The sequence below is a fragment of the Cryptotermes secundus genome, unplaced genomic scaffold, assembly GCF_002891405.2.
Source record: "Cryptotermes secundus unplaced genomic scaffold, Csec_1.0 scaffold400, whole genome shotgun sequence".
Lineage (NCBI taxonomy): Eukaryota > Metazoa > Arthropoda > Insecta > Blattodea > Kalotermitidae > Cryptotermes > Cryptotermes secundus.
In genome coordinates, this window is record NW_019723908.1 from 808,430 (window position 1) to 834,726 (window position 26,297).

Sequence of the window (26,297 nt, forward strand, 5' to 3'; positions counted from 1 at the left end):
TGAATTCTGTTGAGACGATACAAAAGCTCCAAAAGTCAGATCTATACAGTGCAACAGGACTCCGAAATATAATATTATCAGAGTGTTTCTTTTTCCACATCGCCGGTAGATAGTATGATTTCCATACACAGTTACAGAATACAGAGCGACTTCATCTACGTTAGCCCTTAGGTAGGCCGCACACTGGCATGCGTCAAGACACGATGTCTGCGACATGACGCAAAGAAAGGAGCACAGCTGAAATGAATGAGATTATGAAAACCGTCGCAAACCTATCTGAGTCATGATGCTGACGAATCACGAATGAAGCAAGACTGCGTATTTTGTCTCATGTGTTGATGCTTGTCTTGACGCAGTTGGTGTGCGGTCGCCCTTATACGGTGTGTAAGTGAGCTCTGATGTATTGTGAAGTTAGCGACTTTGCCACCCCGCCAGTATATGTAGTAGCTTGTACAGAGCGAATGAGATGATTTACGCGTTAATATCACGAGTGATTTAAATGCGGCATTCGCTTGCCATTGTGGCTGAAAATCGATTTGCTATAAAGTACTGCTCACTCATAAAACAATCAGCGGTAATTGCAAAATATAAAAGTAAAATATTGCATTTGAAATCCTGAAAATCCTTTAATTCATTGTTTTACCCCTTTTCCTGTGTTCTTTATATATGTCTACTGGTATATTTTATTTATTTGTTTCAAGGTAACTACATGTTTAAAAATATTACATTATTTATGTTTATAAAGTTCTTGCAAGTAGTTCATAGTTTATGGCTGATCTATGTTTTACGGTTACTAATTAAATTTTACTGGAAATTCTTCAGTTGCTACTCACTGATTGAAATTTATAACGACTGAACAGGCAAAAAATGAAGTTTACAGGTTGTGTAAAAATGTATGTTATTCTTGCATGCCACGGAGCGAGTTTGGCGCAACCGCACAATGCTTAGCTTTCGAAAGAGTGGAGGGGCGAGGAACACTTAACAGCCCGGAATGAAGATATTTGTGTGGCTTCTAACAGTTCCTCAAATACAGCACCCACATATGAACTAGGACCACTGAAAACACTGACCGTTGATGCGGTGCATTTTAAAGTTTCGAAAAGCAGAATTTTTTTTTAAGTTTTGCTCATAATAATTCCCTTAATGCTAACGGATGTACACTAAAACAACATTAAATGTGCAGATATGGGGCACGTCAAGGAAATGAAACGTAGGTCTAAGCGTATATGTGTGTGCCTGTGTTTTGTGATTCATTTTACGAAATTGTCAATATTTAGACTATATATAGACTGTATGTAGACTATATGGCGGCGAATGGTAGGATTCTTCATGGATGATGATTCAAAAAGGATAAAGAAGGGAAGGGCAGCAGGCTGATCTAGTTATGCCCCTGTATTTTTCCGAAGGAACAGAAGAAATACACGAAAACACTTTTGTCAAAACAACCAGTGTCCCGGCGTGGATTCAAACCAAGCACTTCCAGAAGAAAGTATAGAGCGTTACAGCTGCAGCAAACTCGTCGGTCTGAGCATAAGGAAATGACAAAATAAATCTGACATAGTGACATAGAACAAAAAAAAAAAGTCCATAATTTAATTAATTATCACAGCTTATTTCCTTAAGCACGAATGGGGGAGACGAGGAATGCGTATAGGATATTGGTGGGAAAGCCTGAAGGAAAGAGACCACTGGGAATATGAAAACGTGGGTAAGTGGACAATATTAAAATGGATCTTAGAGAGATAGGATGGGATGGTATTGATTGAATAGATCTGGCTCAGGATAGGGACCAGTGGAGGGCTCTTGTGAACACCGTGATGAACCTTCGGGTTCCATAAAATGCTGGGAAATTCTTGAGTAGCTGCAGAATTGGCGGCGCCTCCAGAAGGGCTCAGCTCCATGAGTAAGTAAGTAAGTAAGTAAGTAAGTATTTCCTTAAGTTGTTACGAGACCATAACATTATGACTTTTCTTGCTGAACAGGTTATTTGACCATGAACGTCAGGACGTCTACAATTTTCAAGTCGTTGCGACGGATGGAGGGCGTTACGACGCCAGGTCGCAGAAGGTGCCTGTTCAGATCACAATCGGTGACAACAACGACAACAAGCCAGTGTTCTCTCGTTTTCCATTCAGCGCCGAAGTGCCGGCGTACTCACAGCCCGGGCATAACCTTCTACGGGTGACCGCCGAAGACCAGGACGAAGGCACGAACGCGGACATTGTGTTCAGTTTTGTGAACGAGCCTTCAAACAACAAGTTTCGTATTAACCCGAACACTGGGATCGTCACAGCGGCTTCCAGTCTTGCTTTGGAGTCAGGAAAATTGTTCCATCTCGAGGTCCTGGCTAGGGATAAAGGAAATCCTCCGCAGAGTGCGACAGGACTCATCGAAATAAAGGTGGGAGAGAGTCCTGAGGGAGCGGCGACACTCAGGTTCCAGAACACATCCTACGTGGTTCATCTCCCTGAGAACGCACCAATCGGCAGAGAAGTGGCGCAGGTAAATTTCCCGAACTTTCTGCCTCTCATGCTTACGTCATCTACGTATACAGATTAACTGATAATTTATTCTCTCATTGTTATATTTTAGCGTCCTGTTGCACTGATTCATGTCCATGATGTGTATATTTATGCTAGCCGTCTTACAGTGCACACAATTTCACCTTTCTCTTCACTTTTACACTACATATTTCGGCACTAATGTGCCATCTTCAAGTGTGTGTCTATCCACGTCAAACTACTGCACTGCATGCACATTAGTGCCGAAACATGTAGTGTAAAAGTGAAGAGAAAGGTGAAATTGTGTTCTTCTCTCATCTTTTCTCTTTACTTCATTTATTTCTTATTCTTCTTTCGATTTTCATTTTCAATCATTTATCTTCCTTAAATTATTATTAAGTTTCTGCCACTTTTCTTATTTTGTTCAATTCATTCCTTCTTTATCTTATTTCCCGTCATTCCTCGTCCCTTGGACCTTTCTCCCCGGTCACAAAGTGGCCTTAACCCAAGCTGACAACACCCCTCCTTAGAGTACCAAGGCTAAGAATCTGAGGAGCTTTACCTCCAGATCTCCCTCTTTAACTCTACGGTACAGTGCTTTGGCGCATGGAAAACTTCTTTTCACATCTTTAAAACAGGACTGTCCAAGTTTAAACCGCTGAGGGGCTGCATTATACCTTGCTTACCTACCCACGGGCCGTATTTTAGAGATGTGTTATTTTTCAGCATATCTATATATCTGCAATGGTTAGATTTATGTACAAGTATCAGAAGCACACGTATACGAATTGGACTTGTAATGATTCAAAATATTGATTTAAATATAATGTATTTTAATCTTACACGACGGTACCAAAATTATTTGATGAATTCTCTTTAAAAAAAGATAAACCTATAACTTGTACTCTTCTCCAAGTATAATTAGAATGATCAAGTCATGAAGATAAGGTTGGCAGGGGATGTAGCATGAATTGGGGAGGCGAGGAATGCATATAGGATATTGGTGGGAAAGCCAGGAGGAAGAAGACCACTAGGAAGACCAAGGCGTAGGTGGGTGGACAATATTAAAATTGATCTTAGAGAGATAAGATGGGATGGTATGGATTGGATTGATCTGACTCAGGATATGGACCGGTGGATGGCTCTTGTGAACACGGAAATGAACCTTCGGGTTCCGTAAAATGCTAGGAAATACTTGGGTAACTGCAGATTTGTCTTCTCCTCAAGAAGGACTCACCTCCATGAGCAAGTAAGTAAGTAAGTAAGTACTTTTTTATTGGTAGTGGGGTGGGACTAAGTCCCTTGTACTGCCGGCACTTCTGGCCTATTGTACCAGCCCCAGATGATAGGTGAGGGTGATTGTGGAGCAATTGGTGGAATGAAGATTGGCAGGGGAAACCGAAGTACTCGAAGAAAACTTGCCCCAGCGCCACTTTGCCCACCACAAATCCCACTTGACCAGACCCCGGGATCGAACCCGGACCACCGCGGTGGGAAGCCAGTGACTAACTGCATGAGCTATGGCGCGGCAAGTAAGTAAACCCCCCACTCTATATTCTCCTTAGAAGAGTGGGTGCATCTGCACTTATGTGAGCAGTAGCGAGTCGAAGTAAATTGGGGAAGAGATTCATTATTAGTGAACAAGAATATCGCCAATTTATGTACCTCATGGTTGAGAAATTGCATCAACTGAAGTAGGTTCTCGCAAGCGAAGGAAGATTTAACGCCCATTTGGAGAAGAGAAGAGAATACTTGAGGGCCGCAAGCAGCCATTCCCGTGTGGCTCGCGTGCCTCCACTTAGACAACCCTGTCTTAAAACGTGAACGACGTCTTCTTCTTCGTCTTCACCTTGAGTATTTTGAAGCACCTCGCGAGGCTCAGAAATCGAGGTTTTACGTTAACATGTCCCTGGGTCCTTTTAAATTTCATTTTTTGTCTACGAGTGTATTATATGCGATCGTAAAGAAATGCTCCCTGTGTTTACTCACTTTCGGGGTAAATGTCTATTGCGCTTGCTGAGATGTGTTCTGGGGAAGACATAAGAACAGCAACTCCCTTCTGATCCCTTTACAGAGGAAAGACATGATGCTCGCGTAAAATATATCGGATCCCTCTTGGGTTCTGTCTGCTTTTAAGTGGCAGTTCTTCGTATCAGTAACTGTAATTGTGCCTTGCAGTCAGCTTCTTATTCTCCGTTGTGTTGTGTCTTGTCCGAAGTAGCGATCTCAGACATTTCAGTCGGTCACTATGACCTTAACTCTTTTAATCAGCGATTGCTTACATAATTTACTACTACTGCGGGTTAGTGAATGATGAATGGGGACAGATTCGGAAGGAAATGGTACTGGGCCATTTAAAGATATTTTCCCTGTATCTGCCAGAGTCGGGATAGCGACTGGCTATGAGCTGGACGACCGAGGGTTTCGAGTTCGAGTCCCGGTAGGGTCAAGAATTTTCTATTCTCCACATCGTCTAGACAAGCTCTGGGGCCCACTCGATGTCCTATCTAATGGGTACCTTTCCCTTTAGGAAAACGGCCGGGACGTGAAGCTGACCACCTAGCTCCAACGAGTGCCGAGGTCGGGAACTCCTCAGTGAAATTGTGCTTAAATATTTAAGCACAGGGACAATTTTACCTTTTTTACCTTTCCCTGCACGTGCCTAGGGAGACAGAGGAGAAGCGCTGAAGATTTCAGGCAGGACGGTGTGCCTGCGAGTCGCGAATCAATCCCGAATAACGAATCTCGGTCCGACCAGAAAAGAATGCGTAGTCCTGGGGCCTGATACACCCAGGGGCAGATTTCAAGGTGGGGAGTCAATATATTCGATTTTAAAAGACTGCATAACAGGTTGCCTATCTTATCTATCATCTTAAACACGATGTTTGCTACCAGTTCACAGATAAGCGATTGATGTGCTGATTAGGTATAATAGGTGGTTGTGATGTTTTGTGCAGCATCTCTGGGATGTTTTGTTTTATTTTATTTTCGTAACAAGCTTGATGTATGGTTTCATCATCTGATTAACGTGCAATATTATGCAAATAAAGCGTTGGCGGCTAGCATTGGAATATACGTATTTCATGATATGGAAAGACAATGGTCCTCGATTTTCAGAACAAATGAAGCTGCCAAATGACAAGAATATTGAAACGTACTTGAAAGACGTTTCGATATGTCAGACACCCACACAAGATACGTATATTCCTAGCAAAGTTTAGCATTTCTTGAGGAAACTTATAAAATATTCACAATAGCACCATGTCTGGAGCACGCGGTAGCGTAGTTGGTTGAAGTGCTTTGCTGCAAGCCGGAAGGTTTTGGGTTTGATTCCCGATGAGATTATTGGATTTTTTAATTGACTTAATCCCTCCAGTCGGGTTCAACTCAGCCTCTAACGGGAATGAGTACCAGGAATCTTCCTGGAGGTAAAAGGCGGCCGGCGCGTAAGGCTGACAACTTAACCACCATCTCTTAGCCGACTGTCTAGAATATGTGGAGGCCTCGTTGTCTCACAACCTTATGGGCCTGAACGGCCTGTAACAGGGATAACACTCTTTTAATGCAAATGATTAACAAAAGCATGTTTATATTTATATGAACATGCATGTACATTTACTAGGTCTATTCTTAAAAATATGTACTTGATTCGATATTCTTAGGCATAGAATGGAACGAAATTTTTAATGACAATTTTTTTCTTTTGAATAGAAAATTGCACTGGAAACAATTTGATGCCCACGTATGCACAATACTGGAAGGAGGGTGCCCTACCCTTTACAATCACCTCCCAAAATATGTCAGAACGTTGTAAAAGGAACAATAAATGGTATTGTGCTGATAAATTTAAATCATAATTTCTAAACTTGTATTACTCTTCTATTTTACTGGCACCTCCAGTAAGTTTTTACAAAAAAAAAACTCCGTGGTCTGTATTCCGCAAGCGAACTATACCGACCGAGCGACCGCCGCTTGTCGGCGAAGTTAGTGCCAACTTTAGCCGATAGAGAGTGTCGCGTGGTCAGCGCAACGAATCCCCATGGCCGTTAATCTCGGTTTTCTAGACCGGTGTAGGTTTTTACAAGCTGCTATATATACTGTAACTAGGAAACACGATTGATCGTGGAATATATATTTGGTTTCGTCACTGATTATTCTACGAAATGAAATAGCAACTGATGATTATAATCAGTTATTCTGCCACCATAATACGAATTATCGCTTCCTTCTCTCACACATAAAAAATGCGAATTATGTGTTGAAGGTAATTGTGTCTCGGATACTGCCTTTAGTTTTGCAATTCACCGTTTAAATTTAATTGCTGGATTTATTTACTGAAATTGTATTGACCTTGTATGTTACGTCTATCACAAAATTCATCACATATGGTGGACATATTCAGTCATCTTAGTTTTGTTTAAAAACGTCATTTCCTATGCCACCTCGGCTCCGTGTGAAACAGAATTGTGAGACCTGCGGGCGTAATTTTGGGCCGATTCATCATCATCATCATCAGTAATCTGTCAGACGACAGGTCCACAGTCTCTTCCAAAACAGTTTCTCCACTTAATGCGATCTTCTGTTTTTGGAAAGAGACTATCCAGGAAAAGTGATAATGTGGTAGTTTTTCCATTTGCTTTCCACATCGCAGTACAGCAGCCGTTCAAACCACTCTGGTCACGCCTGTTGCTATACGAACTTGAACCATCTCGAGCATCATTTGCTCTGTGCTTCAAGTCGCTGCTGATGACGCTGCTTCCGACATCAGTTTTTGGTGTCTCTCTTCGTCTGATGCCTACCCTTTGACCTGTCCAGCAAGGGAGGCCCTGCCAGTAGCTACGCTACCGCTGGTATAGCTCTCAGGGTCCTTGGCATACTCAAACCCCCTCACCACGATAAAGTGGAGATAAGGAGGGGGTGGGCCGATTAGATGGAGAAAATTCTATTCCCTGGCCTTCATTCGGTGTACACAACGGAGTGGGTTTCATACTTTCGTCTAAAAAATAGATCACCGCTAACTTTGAGAACATTTTGAAAATGAAAAATTGTTGAACATATGTCGGCTTAATAAGTCATATTTGTCTCAAACCTTCAGGGTTGACTATTATAGAGCCCTGCAGAATGGGCCCATAGGGCTGTTGCAACAATAGGGTCTTAATGGGCTACCACTGTTAACATGCAAAGAAATGTGGACATTTACTTGATGAAATCTTTACTGTAAAATAAAAAATAAGTAAAGGTATCACTGTAAGAGACCGTGGAGGCCCATAAGGTTGTGAGATGTTGAGGTTCCCACATTTTCTAGACAATCGGCTCATAGATGGCGGTAAGGTTGTCAGCCCTACGGTCGGCCGCCCTTTAACCCCAAGAATATTCCTGGTACTCATTTCTGTTAGAGACTGAGTCGACACTAAGGCCATAGTGCGGCTGGAAGGATTAGGGCAATTGAAAAACAAATCCAATGACCTCATCTAGACTTGAACCCACGACCTTCCGGCTTGTAGCATAGTGCCTCAACCAATTACGCTACTTTACTATAGTCTGACTAATGTGAATCACACGTAGGAACATTTTAGTGGTATAATAATGCGTAAGGTATTGTTAATTGCCGTCAAATTAATGATAGACGAAAAGGAATGGAAGTCCTTAATAGGGCAAGAGATGTAGGAGGCCACCAAGCAGGTGTTGTGTGTCAGGCAGTTGAAGTTTGGTTATGTAAAGCAGTCAACGCCCAGAAATCTGGAACCAATGCCATGCATCGGAGAATCTTGATAAAAGCAAAACGCCTCCTAACCACCGTAGATGTTAATATATTTGTTGACGCTAATGGGCCGGTAGGATACATTTATGGTAAAGATCTTACATTTTGCTTCTCGTAGACATTAACTTCTTTTGTCGTCTATATTAAGGATCGCGTCTGAAGCAACTTACAAAGGTTTCCGACGTTGCATATTTGTTGCTTATTTTTCTTCTAGTTTTATTCCTTCACGTTTTCAACTTAACTGTATGTGGAGACTAATGATGGTGAAGTAAAAAAAAATAATTCAAAAGAAAATTATTTCACTTAAGACCGTATAATTGAGAATAAACTTTAGGAAACTGTTTTCTTTCTGCTCTGTTTCATTTTATCCTCAATATATGATACCTTTTACACATATAAAAAAAATTTCAACTTGTTACGTTCTGTCTGGATATCAATGGTCATTTCCAGACTGTAACTTCCCTCCCCGAGCTGAGTCAAATATGTAAGTCATTTCAGTAAGAAATATTAACGGCTTTCCCTAGCAACAGATTCCTTCTTTTGGTGCCTCGGCTGTGCTAAATTATGTCCTCATGTTTCTCTGACAAACACTAGTTAAATTAGGGCATAAAAATCTGAAAGAATTCCGTAATTATTCCTTTGATACAATTCTTTGGTACATGCTCCATTTTAGATGTCAGATGTGTGAATTCAGTTTACGATTTCTGTAAGGCAGAAAACATTTGCTTTCGTATGTCGTGTTCCCCCTCCCCCTTCATGTTATTTCCGTCACCTTCTTTGAACATGTGACGTATTCCGTGAATAGTCCCAAATGAGATGTTTCCATCATTGGCCATTTTACGAGTCTGTCAGTATGTACATTATTTAAGGTCGAATGGTAGGATGATTGATGAATTAGAAAGGATTTGGAAGGAAGCGGTCCTGACCTAATTGAAATACCATCCCATATTTGTTTGGAGGGACTTAACCACGAAAAATATCAGCCCTAATAGCCCATGTGGGTGGGCAATATTACAATGGATCTTAGAGATATAGGATGGGATTATTTTGACTCAGGATAGGGACCAATGGAGGGTTCTTGTGAACACGGTAATGAACCTTCGGGTTCCATAAAATGCTGGGAAGTTCTTCAGTAGCTGCAGAATTGGCAGCTCCTCCAGAAGGGCTGAGCTCCATGAGTAAGTATAGCCCGTGTTCCAACTCACAGTCGAATGTGTACTATGTACTCTGAAATGCTGACATTGTTGTTAAATAAACAACAGAGAAATTACGCTGTGATGCCTGGAACAGGTATCGGCTGTGAGGACAGACGGACGGCGTCAGAGGATCACGTACAGTTTCGGTAGCGGCAACGAGGACTCTACGTTCGAGATGAGTTCCCAGACTGGGGCGATCCGGGTTCGGAACCCGTGGGTCCTAGACTACGAGACCCGCCCCACTCTGCGCCTGGTGGTGGTGGCACAGGCTGATAGCAGCTCCTCTGGACCGCCCCTTTATGGCTACTGCGATGTCTGGATTCACCTTCAGGACCAGAACGACAACGCCCCGAGATTCACACAGCAGCAGTATTCGGCAGCGGTGTGGGAGGGGAACAACAAGGGGACGTTCGTCATGCAGGTGAGCATCCAGAAGGACTTAAGACTTCCTTTGAAATCTCAATATTTATTTGGGGTTCATGAAAACATAAAACATCAGGCCGTTTTCATGAATTTACTGAAGAAGTCTTGTGTATGAGGACATATGAACATCGTAATAATAGAAATTCCACCGTCAGCGCAACTATAAATTATTACCTTATATTCCACTACATGTTTCGATCCTTATAGGGTCATCCTCAGGTGTTGTGGTTTAATCACTTTCATTATTGAATTGTAAAGCTTGTATTCACATTTACATACATAAGTTTAAAATGACTACATGTATGTTTATGTTCTAACTGCTAGATGTTGATTTAAATACAATGTAAATATGAAGTAAAAGTTAAAAATTAAATATTAATTTCACTAATTTTAAAATTAATTTAAAAGTGACGTATGCAGTATTCAGCTTAGTGTCTGTTGCTGTTTTCTGATTTTCTATTATTGGCTAGATTCTTTTGTGTTAACTGTTTCTTGAGCACGAATTTATCTTCTTTCTTATTACCAGGATGTCAAGTGTTACTGTTGTGTTGTATAGTTTATGTCATATTCTTTGCTGCGTGGTCATGTTTATAACAACGTAATTGCATCCCCTTCTTCTTCATGACTTCTTGAAACAATTGCTTTTGTCAGATTCGTGAAGACATGAGAAAATTTTGTCTGTCCTTATGCCATCCTGAAGAATCTCATTGTTAATGATGGGTTCATGAGGACATAAAGACATCCTTTCCTTCTTTGTACCTTAGCAGACAAACAAAGCATGCGGATATATTGCTGATGATAAGGGATTACTTTGTATCAAACAAGAGTGGAAAGTTGTAATTTAATATATTAGAGAATGCATGTTATTCAAATATGTTCTTTGACATTTGCGTACCTAAAGCATATTTATTTATTATTGTTAACATGTCTGAAGTTATAAAACTAACGACACAACAGATATATGACACATATGCAGAAAATGGTTGTATTCTTTATTTTGTTTAATATCATGTCGGTAAAAATATTTCAAATTAAAAATTGCATGTCTCACTGAGATTTGTTTCGTTTTTAACCAGTTCTTTTCAGTGGTTGACTGGTTTTTGAATGTCCGCTAAAGTATAAGTTATACTCGACTTATGCACACCAAATTAAAACAATTTCAATGTAGACTTCAACACAAAATTTAATCAAAATCCATTCATTAATTTGGTATATGAAACATGTAAATAATCTTGACATATCCTCTAGTTTAATGTGGTTGTTGAACAAGGGAATGTGTACCTCTTATTGTGGGCATACCCAGTATAATTATTGTTTGATCATTTTCACTCAGAGAATCGGGACTGCTGACCCTTACACCGAATTTAGATTTATCTTCATAACCCCATCACACGTTTGTCCCATCAGACTGATCAGATTTTCTTTCTCAGGTCTCTGCCACAGATGCAGACCAGGGAGCGAACTCCCGAGTCCTGTACCATATTGTGGACGGTAATCATGACAACGCTTTCGTAATTGAACCGCCATTCTCAGGGTTAGTGAAGACCAACATTGTCTTGGACAGGGAGATCAGGGATGCCTACCGCCTCACAGTTATTGCCACAGATGAAGGGGTGCCACAGCTAACAGGCACTTCCACCCTGTGCATTAACATCGTGGATGTCAACGACAATCAGCCTACCTTCCCCCCTCACAGTGTCATCAGTGTTAGCGAGGGTAAGTATATGCAGCGAAACGTCCGCATGGATTGGTTTTGTGTTGTGGTGGCCCTGCATTTAATTTGGCATGCGTGCTTTTGAAATAGCGTGTTAAAAACTGAGGAATGAATCGTTGTATGAGGTAGCTTAATAAATGAGATATGTCGCCTGGTTTCCGTTCCTGAGAAGGGCAAGAATTCTCTCTTCATCATAAGATATATGAAGTCACTAGGGCCCACCAGCATCTCACCAGATGTGAACCAAGGACTCTTTCTCTAGAAGTGAAGCTGCGGCTTTATAAAGCTGACCATTCACACCAAATTCCAAGATCAAGAATCTATGTAGCTTTATCTGTGCTCCATGGTTTGGTACTTGGGCACTAAGGATCTTCTTTTTTACATCAGTTGTCATGTTAGAGTTTAACGGGGGTCAGTTTCCATCCCAACAATATAAACGGAGAAAGACTATCCTCTCGAAAGAGACGACACGAAAGAGACACACGATATGAAACTCCTCAGTATTGTCCCTAAAAAGGGCAACTATCTCCACCTTTCCTGTCTGCAGTGGCCCTGAAGAAGGCTGTTTTGTCATGTTTTCCTGTTCACCATCCTTCCAGCCGCACTATGGCCCTGGGGTCGACTCAGCCTCTAACAGAAATGAGTACCAGGAATATTCTTGGGGGTAAAGGGCGACCGGCGTGTAGGGCTGACAACCTTGCCTCCATCAATGAGCCGATTATCTAGAAAATGTGGAAACGTCAACATCTCACAACCCTATGGGCCTCCATGGGCTGGTACAGGGATATATTTACTTTTTTTTTACTTATCGTCCTTATAAGCCTAGACAGGGCCCTGTATCCTCCGTTCCTGCTATGGCCCTTACTGATCCTTGTGACACTTTCCGTGTAACATGGACATATGTAATATTGACCGAAATTTACGTTTGCCTAAAACGCTGCAATACCTGAGGTTGTTAAAACTCAGAAGAACGCAGTCTGAATTTTAATTGTCGTATTTACCTGATCTGCTGAATCGTTGCCGATTAGAATGACAAGGTGTGGCGACAAGTTGAGTACGCGTCATTGCAAGGACGAACGCCCTAACCTCGCGCGAGGGTAGCCCTGCCTTGGCAGGTGCTAGAACAGCTTTAAAGAGTTAAATAGAATTCCCGTACGTGAGAATAGTTCTAATAACTCTCAGTCCCCCCTTCGGCCATCAGGAGTCTGTTGGAATATATAACAAGATAGGCGTCCTCTGTGGATTAGTGGCCATATGGAATTGTGCCTCAGAGTTCAGTGCCGGACTGGTGAAGAACCTTTTCACAGTCATAATAAAGTATCAGTTTACATAATATGACATGTAGATCCACTGCTAGGTAACGGGACAGTAAACACGCATGTTTGACAACAGAAGAAGTGTTTTCTATTTGGTTCGCGTATATCCATGTCTGGGAAACGGATGTGTTTTTTATTATTGTAATAAAATAATGAAACAAATCAAATTCATCTCATTATTTACAAAAACTGACAATTGTTCCTCATTCTGAATCATTTCATTCTAGTCAACATTTTTACACCATACTTTTCGAATATCTATTTCATTATACTCCAGAATGTCCGTTGTGGTGTTTTTCCTTAGCGGTTGTGTACCGAAATTTCATGTAGGTTTATTATTTCTCCTTGTGCTTTACATATTTCGTCCATCTCATTGTTGTATTTATCATTTTAATTGTTACCCTTTCAACTTCTGTGAATGAACTGTATTCTTGTAATCCTCACACAAGGAAACGTAATTTCGTCATCATAAGGGTTATGCGTCACACCTCACTTGCACTGTGCTGTTTCTATTACTTTCTAGCTTTTCAATTGTCAGTTGCCTTTGTCAGAAAGCGTATGTAGATTCAGTCCACATCTCCGCCCAACTGTTTATGAAATAGTTATGCCATTGACATGGATAGTGATTGGTACTGGGCTGTGTGACTTTCATGGTGTCGTAAATTTAGTTTTGTGGTATGCAGGGAAGTTTAGATGTTTTGCTTGGAAGGACAAGAGCAGTATTGGAACTGCAACGAGGACATTCATGGTCACATTCCGTTGACAGATGTTAGTTTTATTTCATTTCTGTCGAGGAATTTCATGTCAGTTTTAATATCAGTGGTGAACTATAACCTTTGGAAGTAGACTCTTATTCTAAAGCGCAGGAATTCACCAAGTTACTCCTCCATAGTAACCATTTTCAAGGTCTAATTAATTGAAAAAAAGAAGTTGGCCTATAATATTTACGGAATTACGTACCCATATTTTGCGTTCTCATTTTCTAATTCTGATTTTAATGGTTAATTTATTATAATTTTACGTAAACCAACTAAATGATACGAGTCTAAGAGATAGAGGCTGAGTTTTTGGATTTATTTGTTAAATATTTTTACCGGTGTATTCAAAACGGGCTCCGATCTAGAAAACCGAAATTAACGGCCGTGGGGATTCTTTGTGCTGATCACTTGACACCCTCTATCCGCTAAAGTTGGCACTAACTTCGCCGACAAGCGGCGGTCGCTCGGTCGGTATTGTTCGCTTGTGGACTAAAACCACCGAGTTTTTTTTAATTCAAAACATCATATGATTGTGTATATTGTCTTTATCAGCATGAGAGGCAATGTGATTTACATAGGATCCACAACTGTTTTTTGGAAGTTTTAAAAATGTCATGTATATGTCAAGAAAATGTGAATCTATACATCCATTAACCCATACGCCTTCATGGCGTAGTGCTTAATTAGTTAAGCACAGGAAATTATGTGAAATTTATTTTACAAGATTTGCCGCCATCCCTGTTTTTAGGGGGTGGGGCTGGACGAAAACTTTGAGCCGTACTTTGGGGCATGCTGGATACTCCAGCGTGCCGTACAAACCAACTGCAGGACCCACTCCGCCACACGAAGAGCCCTGGTTTATATGTCTTTTGTGATCGTATTTTTAAGTATCCTGTGACTAATGTTGCGGATCCAATGGCCGCCCAGTCTAAGGCAAGGACTATCATCGTCCTCTGACACCGGGGTCTTGGGTTCGAATCAAACTGAAGGCATGGATGTCTGTGTACGTTTATTCTGTGTTTATGTTGTTCCATGTGTAGGTAGCGGCATTTGGACGGACTGATCCCCCCGTCCAATTAATCCTACCGACTGTGTATAGGATTAAGAAACTGAAAAATCGGTGAAGGTCCAATATAGGGCTGTAGGACCATGGAGAGAAAAAAGAAGGAAAAAATGGTGCATGTTATAGGTTGTGTTGTATCAGATAACTAAATAACCACATATATGGGGATTATTTTCGTCTGTGATGTGATGCCGTGTTATTTACGAGATATTTACCAATATTTCAGAGCGATACACTGCCTCAGTCTTCAAGGTAAATATTTGGTCATACTCATCGTCTTCACAATCCGAGAGACAGTGCTCTTCATACGTACTGCCATTCGAGCCCTGGAATTCTCATGATCATTTTTATTCTCTTCTGATATTCCTTCATATTTTGAGTTAGAAGACTCACGAATTCGATGATTCACATACTTTTGAGCACCCTGTTTTTAATATTTTCATGTTGTAATTTTGCGCATCAAACTGTATATGCTTCAACAAATTTGTATCTCATTTCAATGAAGATCAAATATGAATTATTAAAAACAAAAAACACCCCCAGTTAGATGATATTTGCACTGTCCACTGGAATAAACTTATGTATCATTTGTACAAACATTTAATTATATATGTGTTTTAGGTACTGAAGTTGGCACAGTGCTAACAGCTGTCACTGCCAATGATGTGGATACGAACCCAGCACTCACGTATGGATTCTCGACAGACAGCGATTCAGAAGCTGGTATCAGTGACGCAGAAGCTACAGGCTTGGGGGTGTTCAGTATTGACAGGTTCAGTGGCAAGATCACGCTCGTTCAACGTCTGGACTTCGAGTCCCAGCGTGAATACCATCTGAGGGTAACAGCTTCAGACACTGCCCACACGGCGCGCACTGTACTCACTATCAGGGTGACTGATGTTAATGACAATCCTCCCATCTTCATGCAGTCCTCGTACCAGGCATCACTGCCCGGTGAGTACCATGCCATATTCATTTCAACTGTGTCTTGTTCCTCTAACTTCACGTTGGTCCCATTTCTGCAACTGAACTCTCTCACCTATTCTTATTTCTTTTTAATTTGTAATCTTATCTCAGTAATATACCAGTCTCTGCAAATATGCTTTTGTTCATTATCATCATCTCTTCTTTATCTAAATGTCGTCCTGTTTATTTTTCAAAATAAGACGTTTCGGAGATTGGTTCCGTCTTCCTCTTCAGGTAAAACCTACGCAGTTAGGACCAATCGATACGGACTAGCTCTATCGATTGGGCCCAAATGAGTATGTTTTACCTGAAGACGGAGACAGAATCCAGTCTCCGAAACGGTATGTTTTGAAAAATAAACATCACGGTGTTTTACATGAAAACAGGACGATGGATAATATCCAAAACCATAATAGTTGTACTAATGTACCATCGTCACAAACTTTTAGGTCTTATAACAGTCTCTTGTTAGACTGTTGGTATAATGTAATCTGTAATTATAACACTCTTCTTACTATCTTCAGTTGATTTTGTATTAAGCGTGTCATCAAATTACTGTTCACCTTCAGTGATAGTTAGAAAAACTCTCAATTCTGAGGGGACAGGGTTCCAGTCGAATGTGTGTTCAATTTATTGTAGTCTATGCAACAAAAGAACGGCTTTATTTGAAAAATTAAAACTTTTATTGGATAAAGGTAATTAAGAGTGCAGCGAATTTGTGGTATTAGAGTGTAGAAAATACAGTAGTTCTTTATGGGTTAAATTGTGGAATTGTATATGTGTAAATAAAAAAATTGGCACAAGGAATGCATACCACAGGAAAAACAAGAGTCACAACAATTGATAAACTAGAGCATATGCATATTTTTTGGATTCGTTCCTTACAGTTTTATAAAAAATACTGGTAGTGGTGTTCATTTAGTGGAGGCACAAATATATTTCCGTGGTGGCGACTGGCTATGGGCTGGACAACTGAGAGGCCGGAGTTCAAATTCCAGTAAGGTCAAGAATTTTCACTTTTCCATGTGTCCTGACCAGCTCTGGGGTCCACCGAACCTCCTATACAATGGGAACGAGGTATTTTCCTCGGGGGTAAAGCGGCCGGCGCATGAAGCTGACCACTCACCTCCAGCTAGTGCCGAGGTCAAGAAAATATGGCTCTATACATCCACTGCCCCATACGACTTCATGACATAGTCCTTGATTACTTAAGCACAGGGACAACTTTGCACTAAGAATCAAACTTATGGCGCTGTGACGATAACTTGTGAAAAAGCTGCATTATAGCAGTGAGAGGACTGTACCTAGTAAATTTTGCGGTGGGTAGTGTGTGTTTGTTGCACTGTGAGTGTACAGTCCAATTAATGAACTAAAATTTATGTTCCATAGTGGAAACGTAATTCATTCCTATCAAAATTCCCTCGTTTCTTTACGGGTGAGCGCCATGTACAGACAGATACCCACGCTTTGGGTGGAGTTCAGAGCAGGGATGGCCCTAGTACTATAATGGCTGAGATGTCACAAGTGACAATGTTCAGTCCCCCGTTCTCTTTCTGTTTTCATGCGACAAGACTACTCTTCACTCGGCAAACCGGTATTCTTGCTGTTTTACTTTCATCTTCTTCCCTCTTCCCACCCTATTTCTCTTCCGCCCCCCTCCCTCCACCCGCCATTTTACAACAATGTGGGCTGTTCGAAATGTAACCACTTCGAATCCAAAGTCTAGACTATTACATCACACCGTTCTTACTTCATGCACACGATTCTCGTGTTTGACGAGATATATGCGAGAGCTGAATTTAAATATGGCTCACATGCAACAGCTGACTGATTTCGGCAACTGATCGTGTACATACTATTTTTGTATGTTGATCCATTCTTGTGGATGGTTTTGAAAAGTGGTTAGTGGGTTACAGGTTATTCGCGACTGTCAGCATATGGAACAGATCAAAATCCTTTTCTGGCGTATCATTGCAAGAAAATGAATGCAGCATATAGCCATCAAATTCTGTCACAAACGTTTCAGGTTCGTCACAATATTTCTATAAACTGGAATGTTTGGCTGTAAAGTAGAAATGCAGGTAACTTTTAGGAGATAACTATGAGATATTTAGATGCGTGTTCTCATTTAACAGTGATAACTGGGATATTTTGAAGGTTAAGTTGAGAATGTGGGATATTACACGAGTTCTCATGGTTTACACACGTAAACTTGCTCTCTCTGGACATTGAATTTATGAGGCTATGACAGGAGATGTATTGGTGGGAAAGCCAGAAGGAAAGAGACCACTGGGAAGACCAAGGCGTAGGTGGGTGGACAATATTAAAATGGATCTTAGATAGAATGGGATGGTATGGCTTGGATTGATCTGGCTCAGGATAGGGACCAGTGGAGGGCTCTTGTGAACACGGTAATGAACATCCGGGCTCCATAAAATGCTGGGAAATTCTTGAGTAGCTGCAGAATTGGCGACTCCTCAAGAAGGGCTTAGGTCCGTCAGTAATGACAGGAGATGTAAGAAATGCATACAGAGCGTTATGAGGGAAATAGCTTGAGGTCACTTAATTGACCGAAAAGAATGATTATCTAATTTACTGTTATTTAACAAACCTAGTTGTTTGAGACACTATGCTAGAAGCCGGAAGGTCGCCGGTTCGAGTCCCGATGAAGTGGATTTTTTTTTTAATTAAGCTAATCGTTCCAGCCGCAATATGGCCCTGGGGTCGACTCAGCCTCTAACAGAAATGAGTACCAGAAATCTTCCTTGGAGTAAAGAGCGGCAGGCGCTCAAGGCTGACAACCTTACCGCCATCTGTGAGCTGATTGTCTATAGAAAATGTGGGAGCCTCGACATCTCACAATCCTATGTGCCTCCGCGGCCTGTTACAGGGATAGCTTAACCTTTTGTAATAATATAACCAAACAAAAAAACAAGCTCCGTGGCCTATAGTCCGCAAGCGAACTATACCGACCGAGCGAGCGATCGCCGCTTGTCAGCGAAGTTAGTGCCAACTTTAGCGGACAGAGGGTGTCGCGTGGTCAGCGCAACGAATCCCCACGGCCGTTAATCTCGGTTTTGTAGATAAGATTTTAATAATAATTATAATGGCTTTTAAACTGAAAGGCTTAAGACATTGTAAGGTTCTTTCCTAAAGATGATACCGACCTTGACTGGGTATGCAGAGAAGCAGTTAGCAGTTAGTCGAATATTTAATTAGTAACTCTACGCATTTATCGATTAGTTTTTAGTCGAAATTAGTAAGTTACTGGATTTGAGGTTCCGTGGGGGTGGTGGCTGTGAAGAGTACGACCTGCTGAGTTGTAATGCTTCGTAGTTCGGAGACAACCCGACTTTTCGGAGGAGCCTATGTTCTCCATCTTTAGGGTCCGAGCAGGAATCCAGCAGAAATAGGCGCAGGCTGAGCCCAGTCAATAAGCTGTTCAAATGATGTCAACTGATCACTTAGTGCTGCTGGAAAATACCACTGTAACAGTAGCAGTAGGTCTCGTATGCTTGTTCCATCTGCAGGGATTTGGAAGACGGGAAAGAAAGAAAGGATACCTTAAGTCTTACTTTTGGAGGTGGTTTCACAGCGGAGTCAGAAAACAGGTTTTCAGTAGACGTGTTGTCTGTGCGGCCGAAACTGAAGTTGACATTGCAGTGAAAGAAGCAGAGGGAATAAGATACAGCAAAGAAGCGAATACCATTTGGAAAATCCTTCTCCAAATATGCATCTACTTCATATTCCATCAGAAGGAGACTTGGCCCTAAACGACCGCAGTATCAAGTCCTCTCAATTTTATGAAATAAGATTTTATCGTATCTTACGAGTTAGGAAATATAATTGAATGACTTAAGGAATAATACGTGTTGAAACATATTTCAGTATATAAATTAAAGCAAATCACTAATATTTACCCAGTGGGATCTACAGTCTACACGACAATCTGATAGCGTTCCATTAATTCATGTGATTTCAGACCGGTTTCTGTGTCGATAAAGTGATTATGAAGATGTATATCATAATTTATAGAACTGTCTTGACTTGTTACTATATGTTACAGTACAGTAATATAAAACCGGATACCTACAGCCTGAATGAACTTGTCTTAAATACCATAAAAAGAAATCTGTACTTTCCTTTGGTAGTGACTTCATCAGCACAGTAAATAAGATTACATTGTCATGATTCTGTCTGCTACAGTTGACTAGTGATATTTTCTCTGCACTACACGTAAGTGTCATCTGGAATTATGTAGTGACATTTTCTTCATAACAACTGTTATGGTTATGCCGCCATGACTCGGTCGTCGCTAGTATCGTTTCTTCCGTACTAAACAAAATGATTTTACTGCTATGGCTTGTTCTTGAATTAGGTAGCAACATTTCCTCCACATCAGGTATAATGGTTGTATCACCATGACTCAATATTATTTAGTTAATTAGTGACATTTCTTAACGCTCACTCCAGTGATAACACCATGTTTCAGCCATATTGAATTACGTAGTGGCATCCGAGAATACTTTGTAGTCGAGTGAAATTAACGATATTGGAAAAATACCAGCGTCATTCTTTTTCTGGTATTGGACTTTTGTACATTAATATATACTTGGAGAACATTTACTTTATCCAGGACAATTTTAAGGAATATTTAAATCGATCATCGTGCGAAATATGTTTGTGAGTGTCCTGAACTCACAAATAATTTTAATTTTCAAATTTTTTGGGATATTTATCTGAATTGTAATATGAAATTAATATGATTATATGTTAATTCTGCCGCTAATGCTGCTGATGAAATTAACGGCAAAATTTTTCGAGACCTTAACGCTGCTTCATACCAAGGTCGTGTTTAAGTGTTGAAGAGGATAGAACGCCGGGCAGTCCTTTGAAATTCAGCCGACTTCTCTGAGGCGACATATTACATGGAGATATCGGTTGACTTTCAATGGACTGCACGGAGACAGAACTCAACATAACCCCCGCCCCGAAAACCTAAAATCCTACAAGGGCAAGTTTTCGTAGCGGTAAAATGGAATGTCAAAAAGTACGCAATTTCTGATTACCATAACAACGACTTGTCAAGCGTTAACACACTCAAGAACGTTAGTCATGTAATAGGTCACAAACGGACCAGCAGTTTTTGCTCGTGTATATCGTGTCTGCTCCGTGAGTATTCATATTTTGGTATCGATATATGAAGTGCAGTATACTATATCAAAGAGACAGTTAACCATTGACTCTTTGTGGCATACAGACCCGCAGCTAGGCAACGACCGCGAAATAAGCAGTCATACGAGAGCCGTTGCTATGTAATGGCTCTGTAAACAACGGTCATTGCTAGATAATGACCGCGACAGACACGTACGGTGTTTTCTTTTCGATCCGTGTTGAGGCTATATAACCAGAAATAGCTGCGATGCGTGTCATATAAAAGAAAAGTAGGCTTATAGTTCTAATTGTTCGAGTGCCGTTGTAGCGGAAGCTACTAGAAGTGCTGTACTGAGCCTGGACTGACAGAGGCCCTGTATATATTTAATACATTTATTAACATGTTTAACATGTAAAATGTAAATATCCTTTACATTATGACAAATAACTTACTACTACGAATAATGACTCTGACAAAAGACAGACCCGTCCTCTCGTCGGAGAGGGCACCCCACAATAACAAGGCCTAAACTGTCAAACAGTAATAAATATCTGGTCATGAGCCCCAGATTGGGCTCGACATCAAGACTGACTGACTCACTGCCCGTCAGTTGCAATGTGACTTTGGCTTCAGTTCTAATTGTTTCTTTCAGCAATCTTAAAAAATACGAAACCCAGAATACGCGTAGAAACACCAGTAATTCAAATCAGATATCTCATACGAGACGTATGAGAAATTACGAGTACATTTAAGCGAGATCATATTACGCAACGCTTACAGAACACATAATTGCAACGTCTCATAATAAATTAGCATTTTGGGTTTACCCTGGATGCTATGCAACCTACAGATACTCACGACCTAGGACAAAGTATTTGATTGAAGTCCGACATTTTCCCTGGCATGCACACGTACACCTACATAAGATGAAAAGGCAATTATGGTCTAGTACTGTGGTGGCAGCACTGCATATAAAGTGCGTTTCGAATTGTTAAGCCCGTACCATAGCTGTAAAATCATTTCAAAGTGAATTAGTGCCATGCTGAAAGTACGTTCACTGTTACGCATTGTTACTAAAAATAAATCCTGTTTATCCTTTTGTGCGGTGAAGGTGTGATGTAGTTTTTCTCATACTGAATAATAAGTCTGTCTGTCGAACTTTGGCCTTTTCACGCATGCGTTGAACGCCGTGCGTAAAATAATGTATAGCGGGGAGATTGTGACTATTCGCCTTCAGTAGGCAAGTATAATGCCTAAAACTGTTGATAGATTTAGCTAAAATTTGGTATTTGATTTAGGCTGTACTGCATATTCAAAATTGATGCTCGTTTTTTTTTTTTAATTTCTGCTCCTCTCAGATATAACTTCTACTTTACATTAAGCGTAAATTTAATTTTGTCAGCTTTCTCAAAATTGGCTGATCACAAAAAGAAACTCTACATTGTTAAAATATACCTTATTTATTACGATTTACTGCTGTTGAAATATTCGTGCCATCTTGGTGAATATATAACGAAATACGGCGAAAAGAAACATAATTTTTGTCGGAAAACGTAAAGGGGAGAGACCTAGGCATAGATGGGCTTATAATACGATAGGATTATTATAAATTCGATTGAAGGGTGTGAACTTAATTAATTTGGCTGACGTGTCTCTTGGAAACACGATAATGAACCCTCATTTCTATAAAAAGAAATGACTGTTTTAACTCTCTTAGCTGTGTGACGTTTGCTTCTCAGAAAGGGCTTTATTGCCAGAATTTAACCGTTTTTGTAACAAAAGGTGTTATCTCAAATTGAAGCTTTGCAACAGTAGATGATTCTGTAGTTAACAAACTTCTGGATCTATGAAATATCTGAAAGAGAAATTACACACCCCAAAGAGCCTCTTTAATATTATCCTCCCATATAAGCTTTTATGCCTATCTTCCAGGTGGTCTTTTCCCTTTAGGTTTACCGACTAGCATTTCTTCCCGACGCCATGCCTGATGTATGTCCCACCAATTTCATCCTCATTTTATTCCTTCTTCAGGTCTAAACATTCCCTTCATCAATCTTTTTCAAACACATTCAAACTATGTTCTAACATTATGATTGGCCAATAGAAAAGCCGACCGAAAGATGAAATATCCTTCACTTCGTCACGAATATGATTATGCTTTGTTAGTATCGTCGTTAATTTCTTTAAACTTTACGAACTGTGAGGATTTTATTTATTTAGTTCTTATTTATATAACGGCGCCTTTAGTTGCTAAGCTTATTTAGCGCCTAACGGCATGATGACTATTGAATAATGAACTGGAAATGATTTGGAAGGAGACTGGGTATGGTAGGAGGGAGAGCCAGTAAACACGTCACAAATAAAAACAAAACGTAGAACATATGATGTTCGAACCTGGAAAAAATATATTTCTCGACATATCCTTCACCAACATTGATACACTTGTCCCATCTCTTTACCACTGCGTCAAAGCCCGCAACATACAAGTCTTTTGACTGTTCTCTCAGTCACTTCCGCACCTCCGTTTCGAAATCTTCCTCATCAGCGAAACGTTTACACCCAGTTGTGAAACACTTTACCCGACGAACACTTCCCATCATAAACAGGAAACATTTCTTTGTGAATATCCTTTGCATTGAGTCCTTTTGTCCACAATAAAACTCACAATCGAACTCTGCCCTTCGGTAGCATACCCTTCAAGCACGGTCGCCATTTTGATCACTGAAACCAGCCTCTGAACATGCGCATGCGCGTCTGTTACCTAGACTGTCATGAAGTTGGACTGTGCTGCTACCTAGTGATATACATAGAAACCATATTGTGCCCATTACAGCTGTTTTAGTTCCATTGGTGACCTATTTACTGACTCTACCTCGTACCATCCCGGTATTATTTACCTGGGAAAAGTGAGTAGAACTGCAAAGATACTCAGTCGTAATAGTTGTTGTTTGGGCCGAGATTTGAACCCAGGATTCCATATAAAAGGAGTGCATTTACGTTAATTTCGTTATTTTCAGTAAGAGTATTTAGTAACTTCTTGAGGTTCCTGCCTTGCATTGGGTCGACATATGCGTTACGCTTTTGTCATATGTTGTATGCCGCATGTGAAAATTTCTTGCTAATAAAAAGAAAGTCTGTTGTAATTATGGTACTGAAATTAATTTATCTATTGCACTGGTGGAATGTATTTTTACTGCATTTATTCTCGACGCGCCACATCAGTCAGGGAGCCACTTCTCCTTCTGTGGCTTCAACTTGGATGTTTCTTTCCCATGGCCATAAATCACCTCTACAATTTGACACGGGTATACCAGAACAATAAAAATGAGATTAAGTAAGAAGGTGCAAATGTTTTAACCACATTTTTATGGCTCTGCGCTTTTTGCACTTTGTGCAATCTTATTGTCTTTTGTTCCTATGCAAGGAGGGAGAATATATGGACAGCAAATGGCTCGAACAAGAACATGCCTACTATAAATTTATCATATATTTATAATAATAATTATATAAGTGAGAAAAAATCTGCAGTAACTATGTTTCAACTGCTTTAACTTTCTTTAACCTGGCAAGTTGCCTGAACAGCGTCTAAACGGTTTCACTGGATTATAGTTACCTAACTTCTGTGGTAACAGACCCTGAAGGTTCAACACCTCTGAAACCCAAGTTCACCACTGAGTGCCGTTCTGATCCAATTACATCCACCTCACAACCTGTTTCCTTCAAATCAATCTTAATATGGGCCTCTGATGTCCTTCTTCCTCCAAGTATCCGTTACCAAGGGATTTCCCCTCCAAGAATCCTGCAGGAGTTAATATGGGCCTCTGATGTCCTTCCTCCAAGTGTCCCTTACCAAGAGATTTCCCCTCCAAGAATTCTGCAGGACTTAATATGGGCCTCTGATGTCCTTCTTCCTCCAAGTGTCCGTTACCAAGGGATTTCCCCTCCAAGAATTCTGCAGGACTTAATATGGGCCTCTGATGTCCTTCTTCCTCCAAGTGTCCCTTATCAAGGGATTTCCCCTCCAAGAATTCTGCAGGAATTCACAGTTTTCCCCATCTCAGCAGGAGACGGGATAGCTCAGTCGGTATAGCGACTGGCTACTGGCTGGACTACCGAGGGGTCGGAATTCGAGTCCCTGTGATGTCAAGAATTTTCTGTTCTCCACGTCGTCCAGACCGGCTCTGGGGCCCACCAAACCGTCTGTACAATGGGTACCGGGGACTCTTTCCCGGGTGGTAAAGAAGCAGGGGTGTGAAGATGACCGCTCACCTCCAACTAGTGCCGAGATCAAGACAGTGTGGATGTATACACCCACTCCCCCATACGCCTTCATGACGTAGTGCTTAGTTAGGAACAGGGGATAACTTTAGCTTACTTTTACCCCGCCTCAGCTGCGCGGTGACCTTCGTGAATTACGAAGTTCCTAGTCATGTAATATAATTTTCCTGGTTACTTTACTTAGACTGGAATATTTTGCTGAGCTCTTTATTTCTATGCGCTACATGTATCATTTATGTTTCTGCCATTAAATTAGGAGACGGCATATGAAATAAATTGCAAAACTCTAGTCTTGCTTGTCTGCACTCTAATTGGAAGATATGAAGGGCAGTAGCAGTTTCTAAACTGAAAACCAAGAGATATTTACAGATTTTCTTTACATTTTCTGAAATGATTTATTACCTATAGATATGACGATGTTGAGGCTTTCTTGCTGATCCATGGAAGAGAAGAATTTGATCGGTAAACCTAAATTAAAAAAAAAGAGGCTCTTGATACAAATAGAATGATAATTCAATTCGTGTTTACTTAAGTGCAAACGTAACAGCACAGAGGCCAATTACAAAGCTAGCACGAATAGAGAAATACACAAAAATAATTAAAAAACAAAATACAAAAATTGTAGTCTATATTAATTGCACAGCATGAATAAGATACAGAAGCAAACATACACAGACAAAACCACAACGTGAGGATTTGAGTATCAGAATTAATAGCAACCAAACAGGAGACGGAAAAATGAAGAGGCGAAAATACTTTATATGACTACTATAACGTGAGCTTCTGCATACGTCATTGAACGGCAAAATTCCGTATCTTGTGCATGATGTTATAAATGTCTGCGGAAGCAGCCAGGCATTCCTAATCTTGGCACTATGCATATCGCGACAGGTGAAACCACTGCATAAAGCAGTGTCAGTTCCTAGGTACCAGCGTTCATTGCTAATCAACAGCTAGCAAACGAATTGTTTGAGGCAGTTTCATGACAACAACAACGTCCATTGCAAGTCAACGGCTACATAAACATGTATTCTCATAGCAACGAGAGATTCGTTTGCATGAGAGCAAGGAAATTGAACTATTCGACAAGGTGTCTGCTATTCGGTACACCAAGAATCTGCCTTAGGTAAATTACACCAGATATGAGGAGATGAGAGATAAATGAA

At 40.6% G+C, this 26,297-nt stretch overlaps 1 protein-coding gene across 1 annotated transcript in view; it reads left to right on the forward strand.

Annotated features, from left to right (window-relative positions):
- The window catches only part of LOC111862076 (protein dachsous), a 657,337-nt gene that overhangs the window by 617,173 nt on the left and 13,867 nt on the right, over positions 1-26,297 (forward strand). Inside the window, exons 12-15 of the mRNA XM_033750539.1 lie at positions 1,983-2,502; positions 9,553-9,879; positions 11,312-11,597; positions 15,354-15,686. Of these exons, the coding sequence (XP_033606430.1) occupies positions 1,983-2,502; positions 9,553-9,879; positions 11,312-11,597; positions 15,354-15,686 (1,466 nt within the window). The remainder of the gene's footprint in view (positions 1-1,982; positions 2,503-9,552; positions 9,880-11,311; positions 11,598-15,353; positions 15,687-26,297) is intronic.